This window comes from Muscardinus avellanarius (genome assembly GCF_963383645.1).
Source record: "Muscardinus avellanarius genome assembly, chromosome: 2".
Taxonomy (NCBI): domain Eukaryota; kingdom Metazoa; phylum Chordata; class Mammalia; order Rodentia; family Gliridae; genus Muscardinus; species Muscardinus avellanarius.
This window is the reverse complement of record NC_137787.1, coordinates 65,053,847-65,081,057: the sequence shown is the minus strand read 5'-3', so window position 1 is coordinate 65,081,057 and position 27,211 is coordinate 65,053,847. Positions and strand designations below refer to the sequence as shown.

General features: G+C 42.4%; 1 protein-coding gene across 1 annotated transcript; it reads left to right on the top strand.

Annotated features, from left to right (window-relative positions):
- GORASP2 (golgi reassembly stacking protein 2) lies at positions 1–25,968 on the top strand (the record flags this gene model as incomplete). Its single annotated transcript, XM_080689533.1, has 10 exons — positions 1–63; positions 9,674–9,754; positions 11,099–11,302; positions 13,014–13,100; positions 13,880–14,010; positions 17,255–17,387; positions 18,855–18,978; positions 22,511–22,597; positions 23,989–24,099; positions 25,625–25,968. The coding sequence occupies 10 exons, from the start codon at positions 1–3 to the stop codon at positions 25,966–25,968; spliced, it is 1,365 nt and encodes a 454-aa protein (XP_080545659.1).
- Between the last annotated feature and the right edge of the window lie 1,243 nt (positions 25,969–27,211).

Here is a 27,211-nt window from a genome sequence, read left to right as displayed (position 1 = left end):
ATGGGCTCCTCGCAGAGCGTCGAGATCCCGGGCGGAGGCACCGAAGGCTACCACGTCCTGCGGGTGAGGGTCCGGCGGGGGCGGGGGCGGGGCGCCAGGCCGCGGAGGCCGTTCGCTCGCGGGCCCTGGGCCGGGCCGGCGGCCGCGGGAGGCGGCCCGGGGAGGGGCAGCCTGGGGTCCCCGGCCTCCGCCCGGCCCTCACCGCCGCCCGATGATCCGCTTCCAAAGTTAGGGCGGGCTTGGTCCGCAGAAGGGGGGGGTGGCACTCGCGGCCCCCCGACGGGGCGTCCTGCGCCCCGGGTCGGAGCGGGATGCGCGGCAGGTGTCGAGTGACCTCGGCGCCGTCTGCACGTCCGGGAGGCCACCTGGGCAGGAGCCCGAGAGCGAACTGGAGCCGCCAAGGTGGTTTGGCAGACTCGAATCCACCTGGCTTTTGACAGGACCTTCTCCTCTCCTGTGTCATTCCTGACCCTCTCCTGGAAGGGAACTTCCCTTCTGTTCTAAGACTGCTCGGGGAGGGCTGGCGATGAAGGTTTAGATCCGCAGGGAGAAAAGAGGCACTGGGAAGGGATGTTTTCAGAATAACTCGTGTAAATCAGAGAAGGTAATCGCAGACGCCTGGATGCAAAGAGGCAGCTACTGTGGACGGCGGTCCTTTCCTCTTGACACCGGGAACCCTAGGCTTTGACAGTCGCATAGGTGGCGGTGACACCTGTGTGAGTGGTAACATGATACACTGTGAACCGTGGCTCCGTCCGCAGCGCCATTTGGAGACGTAATAGAGTGTCGCTACATATTAGCTTTGCACACCAAGAGCATCTCCACTGAGGGAGCGCACTTCCTGGTGCTACCTTCATTTTCTACCCCGGGTCTTGTGTTTTTAGTTGAGATAATATTCTTATAATGCCCCAATAGCTGAGTTTTGAGGCTGAGAGAGATCGCAGTTCTGGTCTTTAGGATTATCATGTCTAGTTGCTTCTCCATTCCACCAAAAATCCCTCTTGAAGCCTCGCTCTTGAAAGGAATGGATATTTTCCAGAAAGAAAAAAGGGTATATAAGTAAATCATATTACTTTACTGTTTTCTTCAGCTAACCAAACTCATGTGCCTCACTGATAGGGGGAATAGAAGGAGAACTGTCGGATCTCAGGCTCGAAGTGAAAATTAGTGTCCGTGCTTTTCTCTCTAGTGTCTGGCCTGAATTGACCAGTCTGCAGTATGTTATCAAGTTACCAGCTAATTCTCACAGTGGCTGATGGTGACCACAATTCCTTGGGAATTTGTGATATTTTCATAATACACAGGGAAACTTAGTAAAACACATTATTAGTGACTTTTTTAAAATTCTGAGCAAACGACTGTCATATACATCAAAAAAACTCCAATGATTTCTGTTAATGACATCTTTCCTATGTAAAACAAGTTAAAGTGTATTTTCTATATACAGATGCAGTTCAGCAAATCCATGTTCATACTTTTTTTTGTGTGTGTATGGTACTGGGGATGGAACCCAGGGGCCTTCTACCTCCAGGCTACACTCTCAGACCTATTTTATATCTTTTATTTGGAAACAGGGTCTTTTAAGCCAGCGGAGGCTGGCTTTTAACCTGCGCAATCCTCCTGTCTCAGCCTCCCAAGCACGGGATTACAAGCATGGGCCACCACACCCTGCCATACATGTTTTTATAGTGCAGGTGTGTTATTAATCTATTAACCTTATTTTTAGAAATATTAACAACTTTAGTTACCTACCAATCTGCATCTAGAGCATAAATGCTGCAAAAGGTAAAATGATTCTTAGACTTTTATTAAAGGGAGCTTTAAAAATAGTAATGATCAAGTTGGGCTTTTTGGCACATACATGTAATCCCAGGTACTTAGGAGGCTGAGGCAGGAGGATCACAAGTTCAAGGCCAGCCCAGACAACTTGAGGCTGTCTCAAAATAACAAAAAGGGCTGGGGATGAAGCTCAGTAGTAGAATGCTTTGCTAGCATATGCAGAGCCCTGGGTTTAATCTCCAGTACCACAAACAAACAAAAATAGTAATGATTGTCTGATTTAGGAGAATATTTCTTTTTATTTATTTATTCATTTATTCTTTTTTTTTTTGGTATTGGGGATTGGGGATTGAACTCAAGAGACATTCTATTTCCAAGCTACACCTATAGCCCCAATTTTTATTTTTATTTTGAAACAGGGCTTCATTGGGTCGATGAGAGTCTCGGTACTTGCTGAGGCTGTCCTCAAACCTGTGATCCTCCTATCTTGGCCACCCAAGCCAACCCTCTCAGTTTGGGATTACAAGCATGTACCACTGCGCCTGGCTTAGAATATTTCTGAGTTTCTAAATCCCTCTGACCCTCATTCTGTAATTGGTTTCCTTATCTTTTGTTTTCAGAGGGAAAATACTCTATTAAATGTTAACATATAAAAATGTTTTCCTTTAATTTTTATCCATTATTACCCTTTATACTTTATCATTATTGCCTTAAAGCACAGTGGTATATTCCACTGCTGGATTATTGAATTTATAAATCAAAGTAAATATGGCAGAAAATCTTGGGATAAAATCAAGTTCAATGAGTTGTAGACTGATTTCATTAGAAATTAGTTATCTTTGAAAACCAATTATTTGGCCATTTCCTTTTTTTTTTTTTTTTTTTTGGTGGTGGTGGTGGTACTGGGGTTCCTGGAAGCCCTTCTACCTCCGGGCTACACTCCCAGACCTATTTTTACATTTTTATTTGGAAACAGGGTCTGCTAAGCCAGCGTGCGGCTGGTTTCGAAGCTGCGCGATCCTCCTGCCTCTGCCTCCCAAGCGCGGGGATTACAAGCGTGCGCCACCACGCCCGGCTGGCCATTTCCTTTTTAGTAATAAAAATTTCTGACTGAGTTTTGAAATACCAATTACTATAGTGGCACCCTTACCTTTTTATTTCGTGAATTTTTTATAATTGATAGAATAAGCTCCCCCACACCCTTTTTTCCCAATACCCATTGTTAGGGACAACCTTGAAATGGATACAAAAATTACTTTGAGCAGTATACTTTTTATATATCATGTATTTTTATGTGAATATATATTTCTATGTGGTTGTAATGCTATTGTGTACTTGACTTCTTATCCCCAGGGGTATTATTATTATTAACCAGGAGTAACCACTATAAAAAGTTTAAGAAGCTGAGAAAGAGGATGACCTAGGAGGATCAAAAGTTGGAGGCCAGTCTCAGCAAATGTTTCAAAAAAAAAAAAAAAAAAGAAATAGGGCTGGGGTGTAACTCAGAGGTAGAATGCCCCTAGGTTTGACAGTTTTGACAATAATAATAATATAATAATATTATTATATTTCTTTTTGTTGTTGGTGGTGGTGGTACTGGGGGTAGAACCCAGGGGCTTTTTCTACCTCCAGGCTATACTTCCAGACCTATTTTATACTTTATTTGGAAATAGAGTCTCAGTTGTTAAGAGCCTCACCAAGTAGCTGAGGCTGGCTTTGAACCTGTGCGAACCTCCTGTCTCAGCCTCCCAAGTACTGGGATTACAAATGTGTGCCACCATGCCTGGCCCTTTTATATTTCTTAAAAGTCCTTTCAATGTGTTTCATACCTAAAAAAAATCCCCCAGCCGGGCGTGGTGGCGCACGCTTGGGAGGCGGAGACAGGGTGATCACGCAGGTTCAAAGACAGCCATGCTGGCTTAAGAGACCCTGTTTCCAAATAAAATATAAAATAGGTCTGGGAGTGTATGTAGCCCAGAAGTGGAAGGATTCTATCCCCAGTACCACCAAAAAAAAAAAAAAAAAATCGCCCTCTCTCATGCCCCACATTCAGTCTCTCTTTTTCCCTTACTTGTTGTAACCTTTGGAAACATGACACATACAGTTGCACACCTTAGTCTTCTCATTTAGTAACCTAGCTTGGTAGGCTTTCCAGAGCAGCACATAGAAATCAGCCTCAAATGGCTCCATAGCTGTCTGTTGTGGTACTGAATGTAGTTTTGTTAGGCAGCACCTCCTGGTGTTAAGCATTTAGAATACACATTCCCAGCAGGGCGTGGTGGCGCAGGCTTGTAATCCCAGCATTTGGGAGGCTGAGGCAGGAGGATCACACCAACAGCTCCTATAATGAGCATCTATGAGGCTACTCCAAAATGCAGTTCTGAAAATGGACTTGGACTGGAGTGTAGCTCCAGTACTGTGTGTGAGGCCCTGGGTTCAATCCCTAGAACTGAGGGGGAGGGGGGAGCCTAGTTAGGTTCACTTTGATAACTAATGGCAAATCTTTTTTTTTTTTTTTTTTCAATACTAGGGGAAGCCAGGGCCATTCTGTCTCTGAGCTACACCCCCAGCCTTATTTTTTTATTCCTTATTTTGAAACAGGGTCTCACCAAGTTGCAGAGGGCTTCACTAAGCTGAGGCTGGCCATGAACCTGGGATCCTTCTGTCTCAGACTCCCAAATGTTGGTATTAAAAGCATGTGCCACCATGCCTACCTGATTTAAGTTTCTTTAAGCTTGTGTTCCTTATGTTCAAATCTTTTCTAGGAAGTTGCTATATGTAATAATTGTTTATTTTTTTAGTTGCCTTTATTGTTTTGTTTGTTAATGATGGGGGTTCCCTATGTTGTAACTTGTGGGCTCAAGTGAGCCTTCTACTCAGCCCCCTGAGGGGCTGGATCTACAGATACTGGCCACCATGCCCAGCTAAAAATCTTACTTCAAATTGCTTTATATGTTATAAATTACAGTTTAGGGCCAGTATCAAGAGAGCATGTGAGGAGAACATTTTAACCAGTAAGATTTGAACTCTTCTACTCTGTTGCAAAATTCTTTACACATTTGTGTCAAGGCCCAAATCGGGAATCTTGCAATCATAGAATAACTCCCACCTCCCCAAAATGTCTTGTAACTATGAAAGATTTAGGATTTTTAAATTACATTTCCAAATCTTTTTCCATCATTTTTATCACCTAAGCACACACCCATATAAAATGAGGGTAATATGTGAATAGTCAAAGCAAGCCACTTAGGTGTTAATTGTATTGAATTTGTTTTCTAGCCTTTGAATCTCTACTATTTTTAGATGGTGCAAAAGTAAGAGTATGAACATTGATTGGAGAGCTAGAGGAGATAATGGTGCAAGACAAGGTCACTCCAAGGGACTTTACATTTTATGAGAAGCAGTGTGTGATACAGTAAAAAGGAGGAGACAGTTATATTTCACATGGCCTCCTATATTCAAAAAGTAGCCTTGTTGTTCCTTGTCCTTGTTACTTAAGAGAGCAGGTTTGTGTACCTCACCTGGAAATATAGAGACAGTTAAGAGAATGCCTTACCTAACCCCCTACTCAACCCAGACTTTTCTTCCTTTCTATTCTATGAACCCTTCATTCCCAATTGAAAAATTAAACGGAAGGAAAGCACTGATGCAAAGTGACCCAAAATAGTACAGAAGTGTATCATTGAAATGCTTACTCTGGAAGAAAGACCAGTGCCTCTGGAAAGCAACCTGAAAAGAGCAGAAAGGTCTGTGTACAAAAGAGGAAAAGGAAAGGAAAAATAAGCCTAAATTTAGTAAAACTGTACTGATCCAGGATCTGAAATTAGGAAAATGTCAAGTTTAATTGCTTTTATGACCTGGAACTTGACTGGAGAAAAAGTTTAATGGTATCTGCCATCCATTTGGAATTGATTTTTGAAAGGCAGTATTTCTTAAAAATGATAAAATTTATTTATCTCCTCTTCCCAGCGGACTTAACATTTTACAAGTATTTTTATTTAATTTTATTTTATTGAGAAATAAGAGGTACATGGTTGGAAAAATAACCTGCTGTCCAGGTATTGATTGGTATAAAGGTTGACCCTTGGAGCTGATTGCAGAGTGAGGAGGATGAGCTTAAGCTTTGTGAGATTCCCAGTGTAGGCCACAGACTTAAGTAGGCATTTCATAAACTTTAACTCATGGAATCTTTACAATATTCTTGCAAAGTAGATGACATTATTTCTTACTTGCAAACAAGAAAACTAAGGCCCAGCTGGACATGGTGGAGCACACTTGTAATCCCAGAAGGATCGCAGGTTTGCAGCCAGCCTCAGCTACTGCGTGAGGTCCTCCAAAACTTAGACCCTGTTTCAAAATAATGAAAAATAGGGCTGGAGGTGTAGCTCAGAGATAGAATACCCCTGGGTTCAATCCCTGGTGCCTAAAGGAAAAAAAAAAACCCTGAGGCCCAGAGAAGTAAATAAACATTCTCAAGCTCACTCAGCTAAATGGGCACAACCATAGCTTAGAACAAAATCAGTCTACTTTAAAATTCTACTAGGACTTTGTCGTTAAACAGAATTTTTTAACTGTAAAATTTAATTATTGAATTTTAGAATGTAACCATTTAAAATTGCTATGTATTTGGCCCAGTTAATAAGTGTTAAATTATATGTGGTGCCAGATATATACTTTTTTTTGGGGGGGGTGTACTGGGAATGGAACCCAGGGGCCTTTAACCTCTGGGCTACACTCCCAGACCTATTTTATATATGTTTTATTTTGTAACAGGGTCTCTTAAGCCAGCAGAGGCTGGCTTCGAACCTGTGCCATCCTCTTGTCTCAACCTCCCAAGTGTGGGGATTATAAGTGTATGCCACCACACCCAGCTATATAGAGACTTTTTCATTCAAATGGCTTGAAGAAGGCAGAGGATAAATTAACCATCAGGAGATCTTATAGGGGACACAAAATATTGAAGTAGTAATCTGATGCCTAGAGATAGGTCCCTAAGATTCTTGTCAGTGGATTATATTGCAAGAGAAGCTTACATGTGTCGCTGTTTAGTAGTTACCATGTTGTAGATCTTATTTCCCATGCTATGAAATATAGGAAATTTCCTTGAAGTGCGTCAAAGAGAGCATTTTATAGGGCTCCCTCTGCTGGTTTTCTAGCAGTAATTAAGATACCTACTTGCCATAATTGTACTGTTTACTAATGATGTAAATAAACTTGGGAAAGAAATTAATTTCAAGGTCCATTAGAAACAGAAAGGAAATCAATGTATCAAACGAAATGGGAAAATAGAATTAGGGAAATGGTTATTTAAGTTTATTTTATAATTCAAATAGCTATTGAGTTCTTTTTGAGCTATATATAGAAGGATATACTTCTGATATTGGAAACCTTCCATTTCAAATAGTTTAAACCTTATACTCAGGGGATGGTGTGATAAGAATGAGTGTGTAGCGTCAACTTTCCAAGTTGGTGACATTACAAAAGTGCTGCCCTCAGCCCCTTTTAACTAAAACGTCAATTCTTGGCAGTCTCAGTGGAGAAGTCCACAACTGATCAGTGATTGATTGGGGTCTACATAAAATGCTACTAGTGTTCTTTTGAAAACATCGAGATTTAGAGAATTAAATAAGGTTATAAGAAACTACTGAGGGCCTACTAGGGACGTGGGCCATTGATCCCCTTTTCACACCTGAGGCATTTTGCATCTAATTCATAGCCACCTAATGGCTAGTCATTTCATACTTGGTAGATGTGACGTTCCCAGCCAACGGTTACTTGGCCTCACTTTTTTTTTTTTTTTTTTTTGGTGGTACTAGGATCAAACTCAGGGCTCTTTTACCTCCAGGCTACACTCCCAGACCTATTTTTTTATATTTTATTTGGAAACAGGGTCTTGCTAAGTTGATGAGAGACTCATTAAGTAGCTGAAGCTGGTTTTGAACCTGCGTGGTCTTCCTGTCTCAGCCTCCCAAGGGTGGGGATTACAAGCTTGCGCCACCACGCCCAGCCTCACTTTTCTTATACTTCCAGTCAGCCACTGCTACCTTTCAGGGTTGCCAGTTGCCATCTGAGAAAAAAAAAAAAAATCCTATGTATTAGTTTGAGTTCTAGACACAGTAAGTACTGATTATTTTTATTAGAATCTATGCCTTTAAATAATGGATCCTGCTGATACTTAGCCCATCTAATTTATAAAAAGGATTTAGTCCCGTGTTTGGAGGAAAATGTATGAATTGCAAGATCAAGCAGTCCTAGTAAGTAAACACTGAACAAATAGTAAACAGCTGTAACTGTGGTGGTGAAAAACCAAGTTTTTCTTTTTTAGGACAATGATATAATTTAGCTTAAAGTAAATAAGTAAAAGGCAACACCAATCTAAGAACTAATGACAATCCTATTGAGACTGCCATTAGAAAAATATACTAAGAACAATCTGTTTTCCATTTTCAAAGTATTAAAATGGTTTGTTATGCCGGGCATGGTGGTGCACACTTGTAATCCCCGCGCTTGGGAGGTGGAGACAGAAGGATCGTGCAGGTTCGAAGCCAGCTGCGTGCGCTGGCTTAAGAGACCCTGTTTCCAAAAATAAAAAGTATAAAATAGGTCTGGGAGTGTAGCCCGGAGGTAGAAGGGCTTCCAGGAACCCCAGTACCACCAAAGGAAAAAAAAAGGTTTGTTACTGTGTAAATGGCAACAGCTTTACACATGGATTAACGAGTGTATCTGTTACTTGCATAGCCTCAGAATTGGCCATTAAAACTGTTTGGAGTATTACAGAAAGTCAGCCTACAAATACTATTGCAGACCTTTTGTTTTTTTGTTTACTTGTTTGTTTTTGCAGCTTTTAACAAGTCTTTATTACAGAAGCAGTAGGAAGTAGAGAAGAAAAGAAATGGCAGTGTTCAGGCACACTGGAGAGCCCAGAAATAGAACTCTGAGACCTTTTATTTTTATCAGATAGTTTTGACCGTACTTAATAACATCAAGCAGTATAAAAATTCCTTAGGCAACGCTGGGCATGGTGGCGCACGCTTGTAATCCCCGCGCTTGGGAGGCTGAGACAGGAGGATCACACAGGTTTGAAGCCAGCCTCAGCTACTTAGGCTCTCAGCAACTTAGTGAGACCCTGTTTCAAAATAAAAAACATAAAATAGGGCTGGGAGTATAGCCCAGAGGTAGAAAGCCTCTGGGTTTCACCCCCCAGTACCACCAAAAAAAAAAAAAAAAAAAAAAAAATTCCTTAGGCAATTCATGAAAATATTTTGGAAAAGGAAATGCAAAATGAATTGTATTCACACTTTCTTGTATTGGTCATGTTTCTATTATTAGCTACTAATATTACTGTAAATTTAGAAGGTGTGCTAGTTAATTTTAATCCATTTCAAGTCTTAGAACGTCATACCTTACAGCTCTTAATCTGTTTAGTTTTGTGATAAATGTACTGTGTATCTCCTCTTCCTCTTCTTCCTCAACAAATGACAACTATGTCAACATTGTTCCTTTATTAGTTGTAGCTGAATAGTGCCTTGCTAGTCTCTCCAGGGAATAAATGCTTGAATCTGTTGCTCGGTTGTAATGGTTAACTATTGGTTATGTTATCTGATTGCTGGGAGGAATGAATTCTCCGTAGTCAACATCCCTTCCCCCCAAAAAAAGGAGACCATTTGTGGAGGTAGAGCCATAGAGGAAAACTTCATATAGGAGGTAACTTAAAGAATGGGCAGAATTTAGGGAACTGAAAGGGCATTGTCAAGGAGATGAAGAGAAATTTGAGAGAACTAGCATGTGCCTGCATTTGGTACCAATGAAATTAATTTATTTTTACTGATAAGCTATTGAAATTATCTTATAATTTTTAATTAAGCTTTGTATTTTTCATGTTTTGTTTTTACAGGTACAAGAAAATTCCCCAGGACATAGAGCTGGACTAGAGCCTTTCTTTGACTTTATTGTTTCGATTAATGGTTCAAGATTAGTAAGTTCAGTTTTTTATTGATTTTGACTCTAATACTTTGTAATCTTTTTTAGATTATCTGGAGTGGATATTTATTAATTATATGATGTAGATTAAACCTTAAAATGTCAAATCTATTAATACTATAACTCATATTCCACTGATTAGCTTAGGGATCTAGAATCACTAGAGGCTGGCCTTGATTCTGCAATTCTCCTATCTCAGCTTTCCAAGTTGTGTTATCATTGATGTGTACCATCATGCCCAGCTTGTAAAATATTTAATGTTTACAAGCAGAAAGAGAATTAAGAAAGATGATTGCTATATAAAGATGCCAGACTTTGTGGGGGGGCGGGTATTGGGGGTGGAACCCAGGGGCCTTCTACCTCCAGGCTACACTCCCAGACCTATTTTATATATTGTTTGGAAACAGGGTCTCACTAAGTTGCTGAGAGCCTCACTAAGCAGCTGAGGCTGGCTTCGAACCCATATGATCCTCCTGTCTCGGCCTCCCAAATACTGGGATTACAAGCGTGCTCCTGTAATCACACACCTGTAATCACCACACCTGGCTAATGTCAGACTTTTGAAGATTTTTGACAAATGGATTAGTAAAATATTATTTATATAGTTTTCTTGAAGCTAATGTTTATGATGTATAAATAATTTTATTAGAACCAAAGAGATGTTCTCCAAAAGTACAGAATTAAAACTACTTTTTATAAGTTGTTTTCAGTTTATTTGTAATAAAGTCCTATACGAAGGAAATTTTATAATCTCAGCAGAGAAATTATTATGACAATAGCTACTTGGTTAATTTATTTGTTTGTAAAAGTCTTAAGTTTTTGTTCACTACTTAATATCTCTGACATAATGGCCTTCTTTATTCATTTATGTTGTGAAATATTTAACATTCTGTTTCTATTTTCTTTTCCTTTTAATTCCTAATAAATAATAAACCATATATTTAGAAATAGAGTCCAAAATTTAAAGCTTAACCTCAATAAATTTGTTAGATTTTAACATCAAAGTCATTGCATCTCTATTAGCAATATGACTTCTTATGGCATATTTTGTCTTTAATCATTAAGGTCCTTAATCACTCTAAATAGCATTGAGTTATTAATTCCATAATCTATAGTCAGGTATTAGAAAAAGGTCAGTTTGAAGTTGTTGCTAGCATAAGAGTTTTTTTAAATTTCTTGACATTTCTTTTATAGGGAGGAACATTTGAATGTTACTGAAAACTTTGCCTAATGAATGTTTTATTTATGCTGATTAATAGTATTTTATAGGGCTATAGGATGCTTACTCTAGTTGACATTAAATTCTTTGTTAAGAAATATAATTTCTGTGTGTTCACAGAATAAAGATAATGACACACTTAAGGATCTTCTGAAAGCAAATGTTGAAAAGCCCGTAAAAATGCTCATCTATAGCAGCAAAACCCTGGAGCTGCGCGAGACCTCGGTCACACCAAGCAACATGTGGGGTGGCCAGGGCCTGCTAGGAGTGAGCATTCGCTTCTGCAGCTTCGATGGAGCAAATGAAAATGTTTGGCATGTGTTGGTAGGTATTGACCATGAACCTGCAGTGTAAGAGGCAGTTTAGGAAGGTATTGTAACAGTGATTGTCTCTGGTTTGAGTAGATTATAAGGACATTATTGCTAGGCTATTCTAGTTGAACATTCATTGCATGGGCCTATGCCTGTGTGTGGGTGTATGCTTTGCTGGGAATTGAACCTAGGGTTGTTCTACTCTGAACTAACCCCCTAACGCTATTTTATATTTTATTTTGAAACAAAGTCTCATTAAGTTACTGAAGGTTTCACTAAGTTGCTGAGGCTAGCCTTGGAGCCTTCAATTCTGTTTCAGCCTCCCAAGTACTGGAATTACAGGCCTGTACCACCATGCCTGCCTGGCTCCATTCATAGCTTTTACTGATTTAAAGCCAGGCGTGGTGGCGCACACTTGTAATCTCAGTGCTTGGAAGGCTGAGATAGGAAGATCACACAGGTTCAAAGCCAGCCTCAGCTACTGAGTGAGGTTCTCAGCAACTTACTGAGACCCTGTTTCCAAATAAAGTATAAAATAGGTCTGGGAGTATAGCCCGGAGGTAAAAAAGCCTCTGGGTTCCACCCCCAGTACCACCAAAAGAATATCTATCTATCTATCTATCTATCTATCTATCTATCTCTCTCTCTCTCTCCCTCTCTCTCTCCCTATCTCTCTCTCTATATATATGGATTGATTTTTTTTAAAACTTGAGGAGGAGATGAGAATTTAGAGTCCTAAAAACTCTTTTTTAATGATTTATCTATTAGAAAAAGATGTGAAGCCGGGCGTGGTGGTGCATGCTTGTAATCTCAGCATTTGGGAGGTTGAGACTGGAGGATCACGGTTCACGGACAGCCTCAGCTACTTAGTGAGGCCCTCCATAACTTAGTGAGACCCTGTCTCAAAAAAATAAAGAATAAAAAATAGGGCAGGGGGTGTAGCTCAGAGGTCGAATGCCCCTGGGTTCCACCCCCAGACCCGCTAAAAAAAAAAAAAAAGGAAAAGAAAAAGATGTGAGCCGGTCTTGGTTATGCATGCTTGTAATCCCAGCATCTAGAGACTGAGACAGGAGAATCATTGGTTCACACAGCCTCAGCTTCTTAGTGAGGCCCTCTGCAACTCAGTGAGACCCTGTTTCAAAATAAAGAATAAAAAGTAGGGCTGAGGATGTAGCTCGGAGGTAGAATGCCCCTGAGTTCCACCCCAGTATGCAAAAAGAAAAAGAATAAAGAAAATGACATGTTAAAGCAGAAAGCTACAGAAATATTTTAAGTATTTAATATTATGTGATTTTTATGCTTGAAATTTTTTGTTTGTTGTGAGGTTTTTTGTTGTTTTGGGGGGGGTTTGCAGAGGGATGGAACCCAGGGGCATTCTAACTCCGAGGTACACCCTCAGCCCTATATTTTATTCTTTATTTTGAACAGGGTCTCACTGAGTTGCAAAGGCTTCACTGAATAACTGAAGCTGTCTGCAAACTATGATCCTCCTGTCTCAGCCTCCCAAATGCAGGGATTACAAGCGTGCGTCACCATACCTGGCCTTGCTTGAAAGTTTTTAAATACATACATTCTATAGTTTCTGACATCTTCCTTTAACTCTAAGAAGATATTTAGAAATGCAGGGCATTTTAAAGTCACTATAATTAAGAACTGTGACTATAAAACTTGGAAGTTTGTTTTTATATACATTAACTTTGGAGTGTGTTTTTGTGTCGTCCTAGGAAGTAGAATCAAATTCTCCTGCAGCCCTGGCAGGTCTTAGACCTCATAGTGATTATATCATTGGAGCAGATACAGTCATGAATGAGGTAATTAAAGTGTTTATCAATAATGATAATGAAAATTGTATAACATTTTCTTACCCATGTTTGAATTCAGAAGGATGTTTGCATGCTGTGCATTTAAAGTTTTATTCTTTGCTTATCAACACAGCTTATGTCTGAGTGTTAAATGGAACATCTGGAAGGTGTCTTACTAGGTACTGCTGTGAGGAAAAAAACATACCATGTGGCAATTGCAGATTTTATGCATGACATGTAAAAATCTCTTATGTGCCTCAAAACTAAATCATTTATTTCACTTTTTCTTCCCCTTTTTGCTTTTTTTTTTTTTTTTTTTTTTCCAGTTCTGGGGATAGCCTCACTTTTTGCTCTTAGAGTAGCAAAATTAGCTCAGGTGTATTAGATGCTTTTCTTCATCTCTCAGCTAGTGGAAGTAAACATTACCAAACCAGTGTATGAAAGAAAAATAAGGTGTTTGGATAACCAGATTCTAGTAATAGAGAGCAAAAGCAGAATATGTACAACTTGAGGGTTGAGGAATTTGAATAACAACAGTAAGACTTATGGGACTAGGCCCGAGTCCTTGTACCTAGTAGACCTTATATAAGTTAATATATTAATTTACATTGAATTAAACCAGCATATCATTATCAACTTAAGAACTGGTAATAATAGAGCAGAGACCAGAATATGATTTTTTTAGGACATTTCCCAGATATTTCTGGTAGTAGCTGGTAGCCAAATTTGAGACCAACTGATCTAAAATAGAATACCTTAAAAACTTTTTATTCTGTGATGCTTTGTAGTCTGAAGATCTTTTCAGCCTTATTGAAACACATGAAGCAAAACCGCTGAAGCTGTATGTGTATAACACAGACACTGATAACTGCCGAGAAGTGATTATTACACCAAATTCAGCATGGGGTGGAGAAGGCAGGTAAGCTCACCTTTAGACTAACTTATGATTGGTTAAACTTGCCATTTGGGTGTGCTGTAAATGTTGATTGCTTTGACTTTGAAGCACGTTAACTGATTTTTTTATAAGATTCTTTGAAATAAAGAAAGAGTTGACCTAGAATATTGAGACCAATAATTTGGGAGCAGGTACTGGGGATCGATTGAACTCAGGGTCTTGCCCATGCTAGACAAGTGCTCTACCAGTGAGCTACACTCCAGACTTTCTTTTAAAATTTTATTTTGAGACAAGGTGTTTCTAAGTTGCCCAGGCTAGCCTCAAACTTAGGATCCTCTTTTCTTGGCCTTCAGAGTAGCTGGGATGTGCCACCATACCAGGCCAGCAATTTAGTTTTTAAAAGTATATATCTTAGGAATGTGGTATCTACATTGTAGTCCTTTTCTTTACTGATCTAAGAGCCGAGAGTTTTTTTGTTTTGTTTTGTTTTTGCAGTACTGGGGATTGAAGCCAGGGGCATTCTATCTTTGAGCTATAGCTCCAGCCCTATTTAACTCTTTATTTGGAAACAGGGTCTCACTAAGTTGTAGAGGGACTTGCCATAAGTACAATTGTACCTTTTCTTTGAAAGATATTTTCTTTTCTTTTCTTTTTTTTTTTTTTATGTGTGTGTGTGTGTGTGTGTGTGTGTGTGTGTGTCATGAGGAATTAAACCCAGGGCCTTGCACAACATGCTAGGCAAGCACTCTACCCCTGAGCTGCATTCCAGCCCTTTTTAAATTTTATTTTGAGACACAGTTTTGCTTAGTTGCCCAGGCTTTCTCTTGCTTGCTCTCCTTCTGCTTCAGCCTCCTGAGTAGCTAGGATTATAGTATGCACCACCATTCCCAGCTTTGATGCAGTTTAATACATTGGTTGACCACGACCATTGCTTTAACACTTCCCTACTGAACATTTTCTAAAGTCTGCTCTAATGCTGGGCGTGGTGGCGCACGCTTGTAATCCCGTGCTTGGGAGCCTGAGACAGGAGGATCGCGCAGGTTCGAAGCCACAGCTGGCTTAAGAGACCCTGTTTCCAAATAAAAAATATAAAATAGGTCTGGGAGTGTAGCCCGGAGGTAGAAGGGCTTGTAGCAACCCCAGTACCACCAAAAAATAAAATAAAATTAAAAAATAAAGTCTGCTCTGACCATGTTTTGAGAGTACCTCTGCCCCTGTTTCCATCCCTTCCTCAGAGGCTAATGCTGTATCATTCATTACATCCTATTTCTCTTAATTCCATCACCTATTTATTTTGATTAATAAGTAACTTGCTTTAAAATGCAGCTGTCAAAAATAAATAAGATGCAGCTGTCTGAAAAGCTGTTCTTGATCAGTAGGAGTCATTTAACCTTACTCTCTTCCTCTGAATCTAAGTGTCCAGTCCATTGGGAATTGCAGCTTTGACGGTAGGAAAAGGAATGAGAAATCTGTAATATGAAGTATCATGGTTCAAATTAGATTTGGTGGGGAAAGCTGAGTTTGGCTTTCCCCACCAAATACTGAGGTTGGCCTCTGCCCGGTCCCATCTTTTGGTAATGTCAGTGCCCATGGAGATAACAGGTGGCTTGGCAGGAGAGAAGCACAGAAATATCCATGTATGGCCTACTCTGAAAGTGCCAAGTAGCTGGGATATAAGAGATAATGATGAGCCAGCCATGGCGGTATACACATGTAATCCCAGTACTTGGGAGGCTGAGACAAGAGGTTTGAGGCCAGTCTGCAGTAACTTAGTGAGAACTTGTTTCAGAATAAAAAATAAAGTCAGATTAGGGTTGTAGCTTAAAGAACCTCTCTTTGTTCAATCCCCAATACCATCGAACAAGAGAGAGAGGAAAGAATGGGAAAAACATCAACTGGAACCTGATTATAAAGGGCCTTACATACAATGGTCAGGAATGTGGATATACATTGAACATTGGAACAGTGGTATTGTATTAGGTGCTATTCTTTGGTTTCAAACAGTAGAAACTAGCTGTCACCATCATAAGCAGACATGAACTTACTAATGAGGGATAGTTAATATAGTTAGAGACAAGCCAGGCATGGTTACACACGCTTATAATCCCAGCATTTGGGGGCTGAGACAGGAGGATCATGGTTTGTGGACAGCCTTAGCTACTTAGGCCCTTTGCAACTCAGTTAGACCTTGTTTCAAAATAAAGAATAAAAAATAGGGCTGGGGGTGTAGCCTGGAGGTAGAATGCCCCTGGGTTCCATCCCTAGTAACACACACACACACACACACACACACACACACACACACACACACACACAAAACATGTGTATGTGTGTATATATTTAGAAACACCTAAAGAACCAGATATGTGCCAGGCGTGGTGTCACATGCCTGTAATTCTAGTGCTTGGGAAGCTGAGGCAGAAGGACTGTAGACTTGAGGCCAGCCTCAGCAACTTAGTGAGACCCCTGTTTCAAAATAAAAAAGGTTGGGAGTATAGCAAGCCTGGAGGTAGAATGTTCTAGGTTCAATCCCCAATACAAAAAAAAAGAAAAAGAAAAAGCTAACTGACAATTTTCATCAGCATTCTACTGGTACAAGGGAGGAAGCCATTTTTGTTTTTTCTGTCATTCCCAAGATTTTCAGCCTTGGGCTAAAGAGGTTGATTGACCTGGCTTTGACCGTAAACCATACCCTTGATGGCAGGTACCCTAACTGATAGTTCCACTGCTCTGTATTAGTGACCAAAAAGTGGCTCCCAACAGGGAGAAAGGAAAAAGGAATTCTGGGAAGCCTACAGACTGGAAAGAAGCAGTATATTCACATCTTTAGAAAGATGCCTCTGGGGGCAGTAGGAAGGTGATTAGAAGGAATCTGGATTAAACATATATGACTGACTTGTGCGAGGGTCTGAAATAGAAGTATGGGATTTGCAAATGATACCATCATACAAATTTGCTTAGAGCTCTTCAGTGGAATGGCAAATTGTGGTATGTCACTCTTTTAGCAAATAGTGACCTATGAAGGCAGTAAACAAACATGGTCTCTGCCCTCATGGGAGAGAGACAATAGATGGTGATAAAAGCTCAGAAAAAAAAAAAGTAGTGTCCCTGGTGGGAAGGGTGCCATCTAATATAGGGTAGACAACAGAAATCCCTTATGACATTATTTAAAGGATGCAAATATGTGTTTCTTTTTATACTAAAACAAACTCAAGGAAATGCAAACTGTGATTGATAACAATAACTTTAAGAAAATATGTTTTTGTAGCCTAGGATGTGGCATTGGATATGGTTATTTGCATCGAATACCTACACGACCATTTGAAGAAGGAAAGAAAATATCTCTTCCAGGACAGATGACTGGTACACCTATTACTCCTCTTAAAGACGGGTTTACAGAGGTAAGAAAACCTTACTGCCTGATTATATCACAAAGCTTCCACCAAATCAAGTGTGTGGATGCACAAGATGGTGGCACCAATTGAGACAGGGCAAATGATGAGTTAAGTATTGATCATCCTGTTGCATTTGAGATGCCTAAGGTTAGATGTATATGTCTGGACTTCAGTGTAAAGCACAGGGCTGGAGATGCAGATCTGGGAATTATCTACAAAGAGAGAGGGTAATTTAACCCAGCAGATATTGATAGCAGATGTAAAGGGCCTGCTAGGTCAGAGGACTGAGGGCCGAATCTTGAAAATGTGGATGGATAAAGAAAAGGAATCCATCAAAGGCAGCTCATCAGGAGGCCAAGGGGAGAAGAAAGCCTCAAGCGAAAAGGCATGGCTGGCCTGGCAGTGAGAAGTGGGCGAGAGGAGTGGAAGAGTGCTTTGGGCAAGAGCCACTTCAGAGACTTGAGTTACAGGGGACAAGAGTGAGTGGTGGGGGATGAGGACACTCATTATTTCAGGAAACTTGTGAGAAGCAAGGAGAGCTAGCTCTTCAGCTGGCTCATGGCATTTTTAAGTGTTTCTTAGGTAGGCGTCTTATCTCCACAAGTAAAAGCCAAACTCCCAAAAAGAAAATGTAAAGAACAAACTACTTCCACAGTCATTTTATCATACAAAATTGGGCCAGCCTAAATTTTAGAGGAAGTGAAGCTGCCGAAGTTTCACCTCGGCGCCCTCCCACCCAACCATGGGCTCATGGCTGGAGCCAGCGTAGTTGGACACTCCGACGCCCCCACTTACTTCCCTGTCTCTGGTCATACTTTCTGTCCCAGCAAGCCTCTAGGACTGGTCTGAGAAGAGCAGGGTGAAATGGCAGCCAGAGAAAGGGCCAGGACCCACGCTGCTGGGGTGCAGCGGAGGGCACTGGCACGCAGGAGGCCGAGTATTCATACGTGACACCACCCGTCTGTCCCCGCAGAGTGACTTTCCAAAACATGACATGTGCCACTTTGTTCATTAATGAGAAAAGTTTAAATGAGTTCAAGAGGTTAGGCATCTTGAGAACCTTTAAAAAACCTGTCATGATGTTAATACTTCCAGCTGATTTCTTCCATGAGCAGTGAAAGTTTAAAAAAACCACTGGCTGAGAATTCAGAGGAAAGCAGTGGTTGAATAAAGTGATCTCTGGGTGGCTAGGAAGGAGGAGAGTAGAATCTCTCCTGCATGGAGCTAGCTAGGCTACTGTGCGTAACTGGGGCTAGAAGCCATGTGTTCAGAGATGGGAACAGGATGGAGAAGTGTTTCTAGCGTACAGTCCTGGGGTGTCAAAACTAGGAAGGAGTATTTAAAAGAAATGACAGGCAAAACTTTGGCCGGCTAGTGTATGACCCAAGTGAGTCTGGGGCAGGCCAGAGCCAGGATTTACATATTATTTTAAAAAAACTTAAGTAATTTTTCTTTTTTCCCTTTTCCTGGTAGGTCCAGTTATCTTCGGTCAATCCCCCATCTTTGTCACCACCAGGAACGACAGGACTTGAACAGGGTCTATCTGGGCTTTCTATTAGCTCAACTCCGCCAGCTGTCAGTAACGTTCTCAGTACAGGTTTGTAGAGATCCTTTTTCTGTTTTCAGTCTGCTTTGTCTAATATGATATTCTTGCATTCAACTTTTTTTTTTTTTTTTGGTGGCACTGGGGTTCCTGGAAGCCCTTCTACCTCCGGTATACACTCCCACGGGCTACACTCCCAGACCTATTTTTTAACATTTTTATGTGGAAACAGAGTCTCTTACGCCAGCACGGCTGGCTCCGAACCTGCGCGATCCTCCTGTCTCCGCCTCCCAAGCGCGGGGATTACAAGCGTGCGCCACCACGCCCGGCTTGCATTCAACTTTAAAAATTAGTGCCAATGTGCCTTGAAAACTGTAAATGTGTTCTGCATTGACAGGTGCTGTGTGTGAAAAATACTGAATCAAACCAGGTGTTTACACACAGGGCTAGCACTTAAACATCTCGGCATAGTTTAGACCCTGGGCTTCTCTTACTGTATCAGTTTGCTGAGTCAGGACCCTACCTTTTAGTTCTGCTTGCTCTGTTTACTAGAGGTATTTGCTAGGTAGGTGGTGTGGAGGATGCAAATGGGAGCAGGATACTGCTCCTTTCGTAGGGCTTCAGTCTTGCTCAGGGACATAGAGTCTTGCTCACTTCTCTCCTTTATTTTTTATTCTATCTGGTACAGTCATTTTTGCTTTTAGTTTTTTTTCTTTTTCTTTCTTTCTTTTTTTTTTTTTTTTTTTTTTTTTTGTGGTACTGGGGATGGAACCCAGGGGCTTTCTACCTCCAAGCTAACTCTCAGACCTATTTTATATTTTATTTTGGAAACAAGGTCTCACTAAGTTGTTGAGAGCCTCACTACTAAGTAGCTGAGCCTGGCTTTGAACCTATGCCATCTTCCTGTCTCAGCCTCCCAAGTACTGAGATTACAAGCATGCACCACCATGCATGGGTTTTAGTTTTCTTTTAAAACATCATAATCTATAAGCTAGGTATTTTGGTACACCGTGTAATTCTAGCATTTGGGAGGCTAAGACAGGAGGATCATGGTTTGTAGACAGCCTCAGCTACTACTTAGGCCCTTTGCAACTCAGTGAGATCCTATTTGAAAATAAAGGATAAAAAAATAGGGCTGGGGTATAGCTCAGAGGTAGAATGCCCCTGGGTTCCATCTTCAGTACCACCAGAAAAAAAAAATCTTAAGATAGAATTCTCAGCCAGGCATGGTGGCTCACGCTTGTAACCCCAACGTTGGGGAGGCTGAGACTGGAAGATCACAGTTCGCAGACAGCTTCAGCTATTTAGTGAGGCCCTCTGCAACTCAGTGAGACCCTGCTTCAAAATAAAGAATAAAAAATAGAGCAGGGGTATAGCTCGGTGGTCAAATGCCCCAGAGTTCCATCCCCAGACCCACCCACACAAAAAAAAGATAGAATTTTCATACCATATAACTCACCCATTTAAAGTATACAGTTTAGTTTATTTACAGAATTGTATAACTACCACCTCAGTCAATTTTAAAATGTTTCATTGCCTCCAAAGAAAGCCCACAACCAACTTCAGTCACTCCTTAATTTTCCCAGCCCTCCAGGACATTTCACATGATTGTGTGATCTTTTGTGACTGGCTGCTTTTTTTGTGTGTACTGGGGATTGAACTCAGGGACAGTCTACATCCAAGCTACATCCCCAGCCCTAGTCTGTTTTTATTTTGAAACAGGGTGTTACTAAGTTGCTGAGAGTGTCTACATGTTGAGGCTGTCCTTGAAGCCATGATTCTCCTGTCTCAGCTTCAGTACAGGAATTACAGACATGTACCACCACCCAGCTAGCTCTTATTTTGAAACAGGGTCTCCCTAAGTTACTAAGTGTTTCACTAAGTTGCTGAGGCTGGCCTCAAACCTGGTTCTCTCAGCCTCCCAAGTACTGGGATTGCAAACATAATATGCCACCATTCCTGGGTTCCCTTTCCTTTTTTTTTTTTTCCCCTCTGGCGGTGTGGGGATGGGGCCCATGGGCATTCTACCTCTGAGCTACTCCCCCAGCCTTATTTTTTATTATTTATTTATTTATTTTTTGCGGGTCGGGGATGGCATCCAGGGGCATTCGACCTCCAAGCTACACCCCCTGCCCTATTTTTTATTCTTTATTTTGAAACCGGGTCTCACTGAGTTACAGAGGGCCCCTCCAGGTCTCAGCCTCCCGAATGCTGGGATTACAAGCGTGCGCCACCACGCCCGGCTTATTTTTTATTTTGAAACAGGGTCTCGCTGAGTTGGTAAAGGGCCTCACTAAGTAGTAGCTTACCCAAGTCTAAACATGAAATTTATGTTTCATATATTCCTTATGCCTATATCAAAGGTAATTTCATACAGTATTTGTAGTGTGTCTGTCTTTTGACTTCTACCCATCACATGTGGTCGGGTGTGGAATTTTCCACTTGCAACATCACATTGACTCTCAACAAGTGTCAAATTTGGGAGAATCTCAGATTGGAGATTTCAGATTACGGATGCTCAACTTTTTTGAACATTAGAAAACCTTCTGCTTGAGCCAAATGTGGTGGCTCATACTGGGAGGCTGAGACAGGAGGATGGCAGGTTCGCAGCCAGCCTCAGCTTACTTAGTGAGGTTCTCAGCAACTTAGTGAGACCCTGTTTCAAAGAATAAAAATGGCCTGGGAGTATAGCTTGGAGGTAGAATGCCCCTGAGTTAAATAGAAGGAAAAAGAAAACAAAAGCCACCTGCTTGAGTTGGCAGTAAATGTCAATAGACAGATCTTTGTCAGGTGTCCTGGGGCACTGGTATATGGAGGACATGACCTCTTCAAGCCACCATGGGTACAGGTGGAGATATGTTAGACTGCACAGAAGTTTCAGAACCCGAGGCTACAGCCTTGTTCTTCTCTCCACCTCTAGAGAGCTAGGGGCCTCTGTGCTCTTTTGTCTCTCAGGCAATTAGCACTGTTGTCCTCTTTCACAGATCAGTGTCCACAGAGCATAGGCCCCCAGCAACCCCAAGCTCACATGGTCTTCTAGTTGAGGAGAAATTGACTAGAGTTCTTGTATTCCATTTTCTTTTTGGTACTGAGGATTGAGCCCAGGCACATCCTCCCTCCGAGTTATACCTCCAGCCCTTCTTACTTATTTTGAAACAGGTTCTCACTAAGTTGCTGAGGTTGGTCTTGAACCTGCTACCTTCCTGTCTCGGCCTCCTAAATTCTGGTATTACAGGCATGTGTCACCGTGCCCAGCTCCATTTCCAAATATCTAAGACAGTTTCCTAGTTCAGTATTGCTTCATAGGCATGTCTACCTCCTGTCCATTGAGCTTGATGAGGGCTGGTTGCATATCCCTCCACCCTCTTAACCAGACTCTGACTGAGGTCTCTGTAAAGGGTCATGGGCAGAGTAGGTGGGTCAGCTCTGAAGTGTGGTACACATCAGAGATACAGCCAGAAATTGGAACTGAAGATGACCCAACCATGTTAGGGGAGAGGCCGAAGAGCATTCTCTCGTAGTCTGCTTAATCTTTGTCAGCAGAATTTTAAAAAATATTTTTAAAAACCCTGTACTTCTATTTTAGGTGTACCAACAGTACCGTTGTTGCCGCCACAAGTAAATCAGTCCCTCACTTCTGTGCCACCAATGAACCCCGCTACTACGTTACCAAGTAAGCAGCAGGGCCTGGAGATGCGCGCGGCGGTCATGTTTGCATCTGGAAACATCTTGCGCCTGTGTGTGACTGTCCCTGCAGTAGCTTTGTGATAAAGGGGAGTAAGTGGCTACTCTCCTGAGCAAACAAGGAAAGAGGAATGTCAGCTGCCTAGCCCAGGCCCCCCGGCCCCAGCCAACTGCATCCCCCCCCCCCCCACACACACACACACACACTTCCACAGTGCAGTTAGAGCTTTCTCACGGTGGTTCTTGGGATATACTGAGAACACGCCTTGTTTGGGGTCTTCAGTAACTCTTACATAAAATTAAATTTTTGTGTTTTTCTCTTCATTTTCTCAGCAAATGCCAAGTCCTTTTGTCTAGTGGATACCATGAAATAATATTTAAGTGATGAAATATACTCACCATGAGAGCCTTTGTTTTTGTTGTTTTTGTTTTGCAGTACTGAGGATGGAAGGTATTCTACCTCCGAGCTACATCCCCAGCCCTATTTTTTATTCTTTATTTTGCAACAGGGTCTCACTGAGTTGGAAAGGGCCTAAGTAGCTGAGGCTGGCCTCGAACCACGATCCTCCTCTCTGAGCTTCCCAAATGCTGGGATTGCAAGCATGTGCCACCATGCCCGGATGCCTTTAATTATAAGGCTATAATCATTAGACTGTGGAGTCAGGCAAGTTTGTACACATACAGGATGATGATGCAAGTAGGGAATTGGGGTGATAGGTATATGTAGGGATTCTTGTTATTACTCTTGCAACTGTAAATCTGAAAAATTTCTAAATAAAAAAGCCAAAGCAACCTTAGCAGTCAAAGAAAAATTCAGTTCCATTTACTGCTGCAGGTTCCAGGATAAATCAGCCTTTCATCTCGTCACTCGGTCCAGTCCTTCTTGTTTTAAGAGTGTTGTTTTAGGAGTGTTGGTTATTGGACTTAACCCTATTTCACCATCTGAATGGCATAGGCGTAGCGTGTATTTGAATCAAGTGAGATTTTGTTGTGAATATCGCTGTGATGCAGAACTGCACATGCTTAGTGTTGGTCCTCTAGTAGTCACGCTTTGAACTGGGCACTATTTTTCTTTTTTTCTTTTTTTTTTTTTTTTTGGTACTGGGGTTCCTGGAAGCCCTTCTTCCTTCGGGCTACACTCCCAGACCTATTTTTTTTTTAATATTTTTTATTTGGAAACAGGGTCTCTTAAGCCAGCGAGGCTGGCTCCGAACCAGCGTGATCTTCCTGTCTCCGCCTCCCAAGCGGAGGATTGTAATCCAAGGAGGATTACAAGCGTGCACCACCATGCCCAGCAAAGTGGGCAGTGTTTTTTTAGTGAGGATTTATTTTCTTCCCTAGATGAAGTGTTTACCTGTTGTTCTTCTCCTCTCTGTTCAGGTCTGATGCCTTTGCCAGCAGGACTTCCTAACCTCCCCACCCTCCCCAACCTCAACCTCCCCGCACCGCACCTCCTGCCAGGGGTTGGCTTACCGGAACTCGTGAACCCGGGTACGTTGCACATCTTACCCTCCTAGGACGTCTGCCAATAAAAAGCTGTATTCAGGAAAGCCAGTCCTCCATCAGTTATTTCTGGAAAGGGCAAATTTTAACAACTTTAAGCTACTTTAAATAATTATTAATTTATTTTTATTTGAAAAGATTTTTTTTTAAAAAAAGAGGCAAGAAGAATATATTTGTGTTTGACCTCTACCTGCCACCTCCCTGCCTGTCTGTTCCCTGCACCCTGACAGCTCAAGCCCCAGAAAGGCCAGTGGTAGAAATAAAGAGCCATGGCATGGTGTGGCCGCACAGAATTTGAGGGAGGATACAGTTCACCCAGTGGGGGCAAATGAATCCCCACTGTTCTCTTCATGTTTGGGGAGGCTGCCAGCAGGGGAGTGGTAGTGGCTGTTTTGTGCAGCCCAGACCCAGAAACTTAGGCCATAAAGTAATCATTCTTGTTCAGTCGACTGGGCTAGTTATCGGACAAATATTCCCCATTATTAACCCATGTGTATGTTTGTGTGTGGAACTACTGGGGATTAGACTAGGCATGTTCTACTTCCAAGCTAACTCCCAGCCTTATTTTATTTTTATTTTGAAACAGAGTCTTGCTAAGTTGCCAAGGCTGGCCTCAAGCCTGTGATCCTCCTATCCCAGGCTCCCAAGTTCAGGGATTACAGGCACCACCGTGCCTGGCTTTAACCAGTGTTTGTGTAATTAAAACTGTGGGAGTGTGGTTGCAGAGCGTTGATGGAGATGACTGCCCTGGGGCCCTCAGCGCTAGGCCAGGTGCCCACTGTCGCTGACATGTCTCAGCCTAGGTCGTAGCTGTGCACCTGTAACACTCACCACCTGTGAACATTAACGGTTTTCAGTGCGAGGGCTTACAAAGGCCTTGTAACCATTTACTTGTCCTGGCATTCCCTCGTCTTTTCTCTTGTGCCCTGATTTCTTGGCTCTTCCTCTGTTCACACCACATAGGCTCTCAGAAGGCGAGGGCTCACCAGCCGGGGGCTGCCCTAGCAGGTTTTGTTCCTGGTTCATATAGTACTCCTTTCATTCTTTCTGGGCTGCAAACTCATCAGAATAAGCCCGCCCAGAGTAAGAGCAGCATGTGCATGACAGGGCACCTCGATGCCCAGTGCTTGTGGGAGGCGGGAGGCCTCGCACCCAGCGGCTCCAGACCTCTTCCCGGGCCTGGCAAGCCTGTGATGGCTCCCGGCCTGCCCTGCGCGGGAGGGAGGCCTCTTTCCCAGTCACTGCAGCGGTTTGGTCTGCTGTCTGCCGGCCGAGAGGGACCTGTTCTCTCCTGAGCCTGTTTCCTTGGTGCTGAACTAAGTCACATGGAACCGAGCCCTTCAGGGGTACTTAGCTCTGTGATGGCCTCCAACCTGAGATAAGCCAAGGCCGTGATTCACATTCTCTCCTCAGCTTGAGTGCCCTCACTGACAGGCAGATAAAGATGGCCACTTGCGGGGAGGCGCATGCGTGGCGTGCTGGGAGGATTGTGACCTGTGTGTTTCTGTCCTAGGTTTGCCACCTCTTCCCTCCTTGCCTCCCCGCAACTTACCTGGCATTGCACCTCTCCCCGTGCCATCCGACTTCCTCCCGCCATTCCCCTTGGTTCCTGAGGGCTCTCCCGCAGCCAGCCCTGGGGAGCCGACGCCTTCCCTCCCGCCCACCGGCAGCCTGCCTCCAGACCCTGCCACAACTACTGCAAAGGCCGACGCTGCCGCCCCGCTCCCGGCGGACGTGATGCCCCCCACCGCCAAGGTTCCCACCACTGAGGACAGAGCAGGCGCCTCCACCCCGGCCAGCGAGAAGCCTGTTTCTTCAGTTACAGATGCAAATGCTGCTGAGTCGCCGAAACTCTGAACCCGGCTTCACTTACCACGGAGTGGATCTGGAAACCCAAACTATCATTAATTTCATACTAGTTTGTACCGTATCTGTAGGTGTGCTGTAAATAAGTCTAAGGGGAAAACGAAGCAAGAGGACATGGCCCTGTATCCTGCTAAGTTGGGGTGAGGCTCACGAGCCAGGGAGGGAAGTGACAGAAAGTGCTTGTATTTCAAACAACCAAAAAGAGTTGTAAGGGTGGCTTGCTGCCAGGCATCCACTGCCATTCTGGGTGTACAGCTTTGGGGAAGGAGGTGGCGGGGTGTCCACCGGGTTCCCTGGCCCCTTGCTGCTCTTCTGTAAGAAAAGGAAATATTTTATGCCTAGCGCTCACACACAGCTTTTCTTGTACTTTGTAAATCGTTTGCGAGATTGTGGACCACCTCACTAAACTCTAAGGAAAAGATACTCTACTTTCGGTCTCTATGAGTCACTCTCTTAAGGTTTACACACAAATTCCAGTTGAAGGTGTTTGTTAGGGTTACACTGTGTGCACTGTTAATTGAACATCTTTTTATTCTGCCCACACACATCTTTGTTTTGCACTCTCAGAGTTACTCAGACAACATTTTGTAACTGCTGCTGTTGCTTTCTACGGCCACCATTCAGATGGTGTTGAGAGAAATAAAGGAAACTGTTGACAGTTTAAACCAGAAGGGGGCGCTCTGTGGCCACTTACGACACAGCCGCACTAGGAGTGCAGAGATACAGCAATAAGTGACTAAGTGTACTTTTCTCCTTGTGTTCCATTTAAGTGACAGTCAGTTGCCACGTGGGACACGTTACTCTCTAGTGTGTCCACACCTTTAAAGTGATTGTTTTTTTTCTTCTAAGTTTTCTAAGAGATGGTAAGTTACTGGAACTGATTTATTGAATGAAATTAAATGCATATTATATCCCTGTTTTTGAAATAAGATGAAAGAGGTCATTGTTTTGGGGCCTACCTCTAGTAGAAAGATGCCAGTCCCTGTGGTTTGGTGTGCTCTCATGGCAGCGGAGGCAATTCACCTCCGACTTGTCAGCTGGACACGGTACCAAAGGCAGACCCACCCCTTCACATGGCCCGGCACCGCTTCTGGAGCCAAATATGTACTTAGAGCTGGGTAACAAACAAAAGCTCCGCTCTAATTATGATACACATCTAGAAGATTCCAATTAACAATCATTCTTTTTGCAAAGGAACTTGTAAGAAGTAAATCTTCACAAACTCATTTTAAAT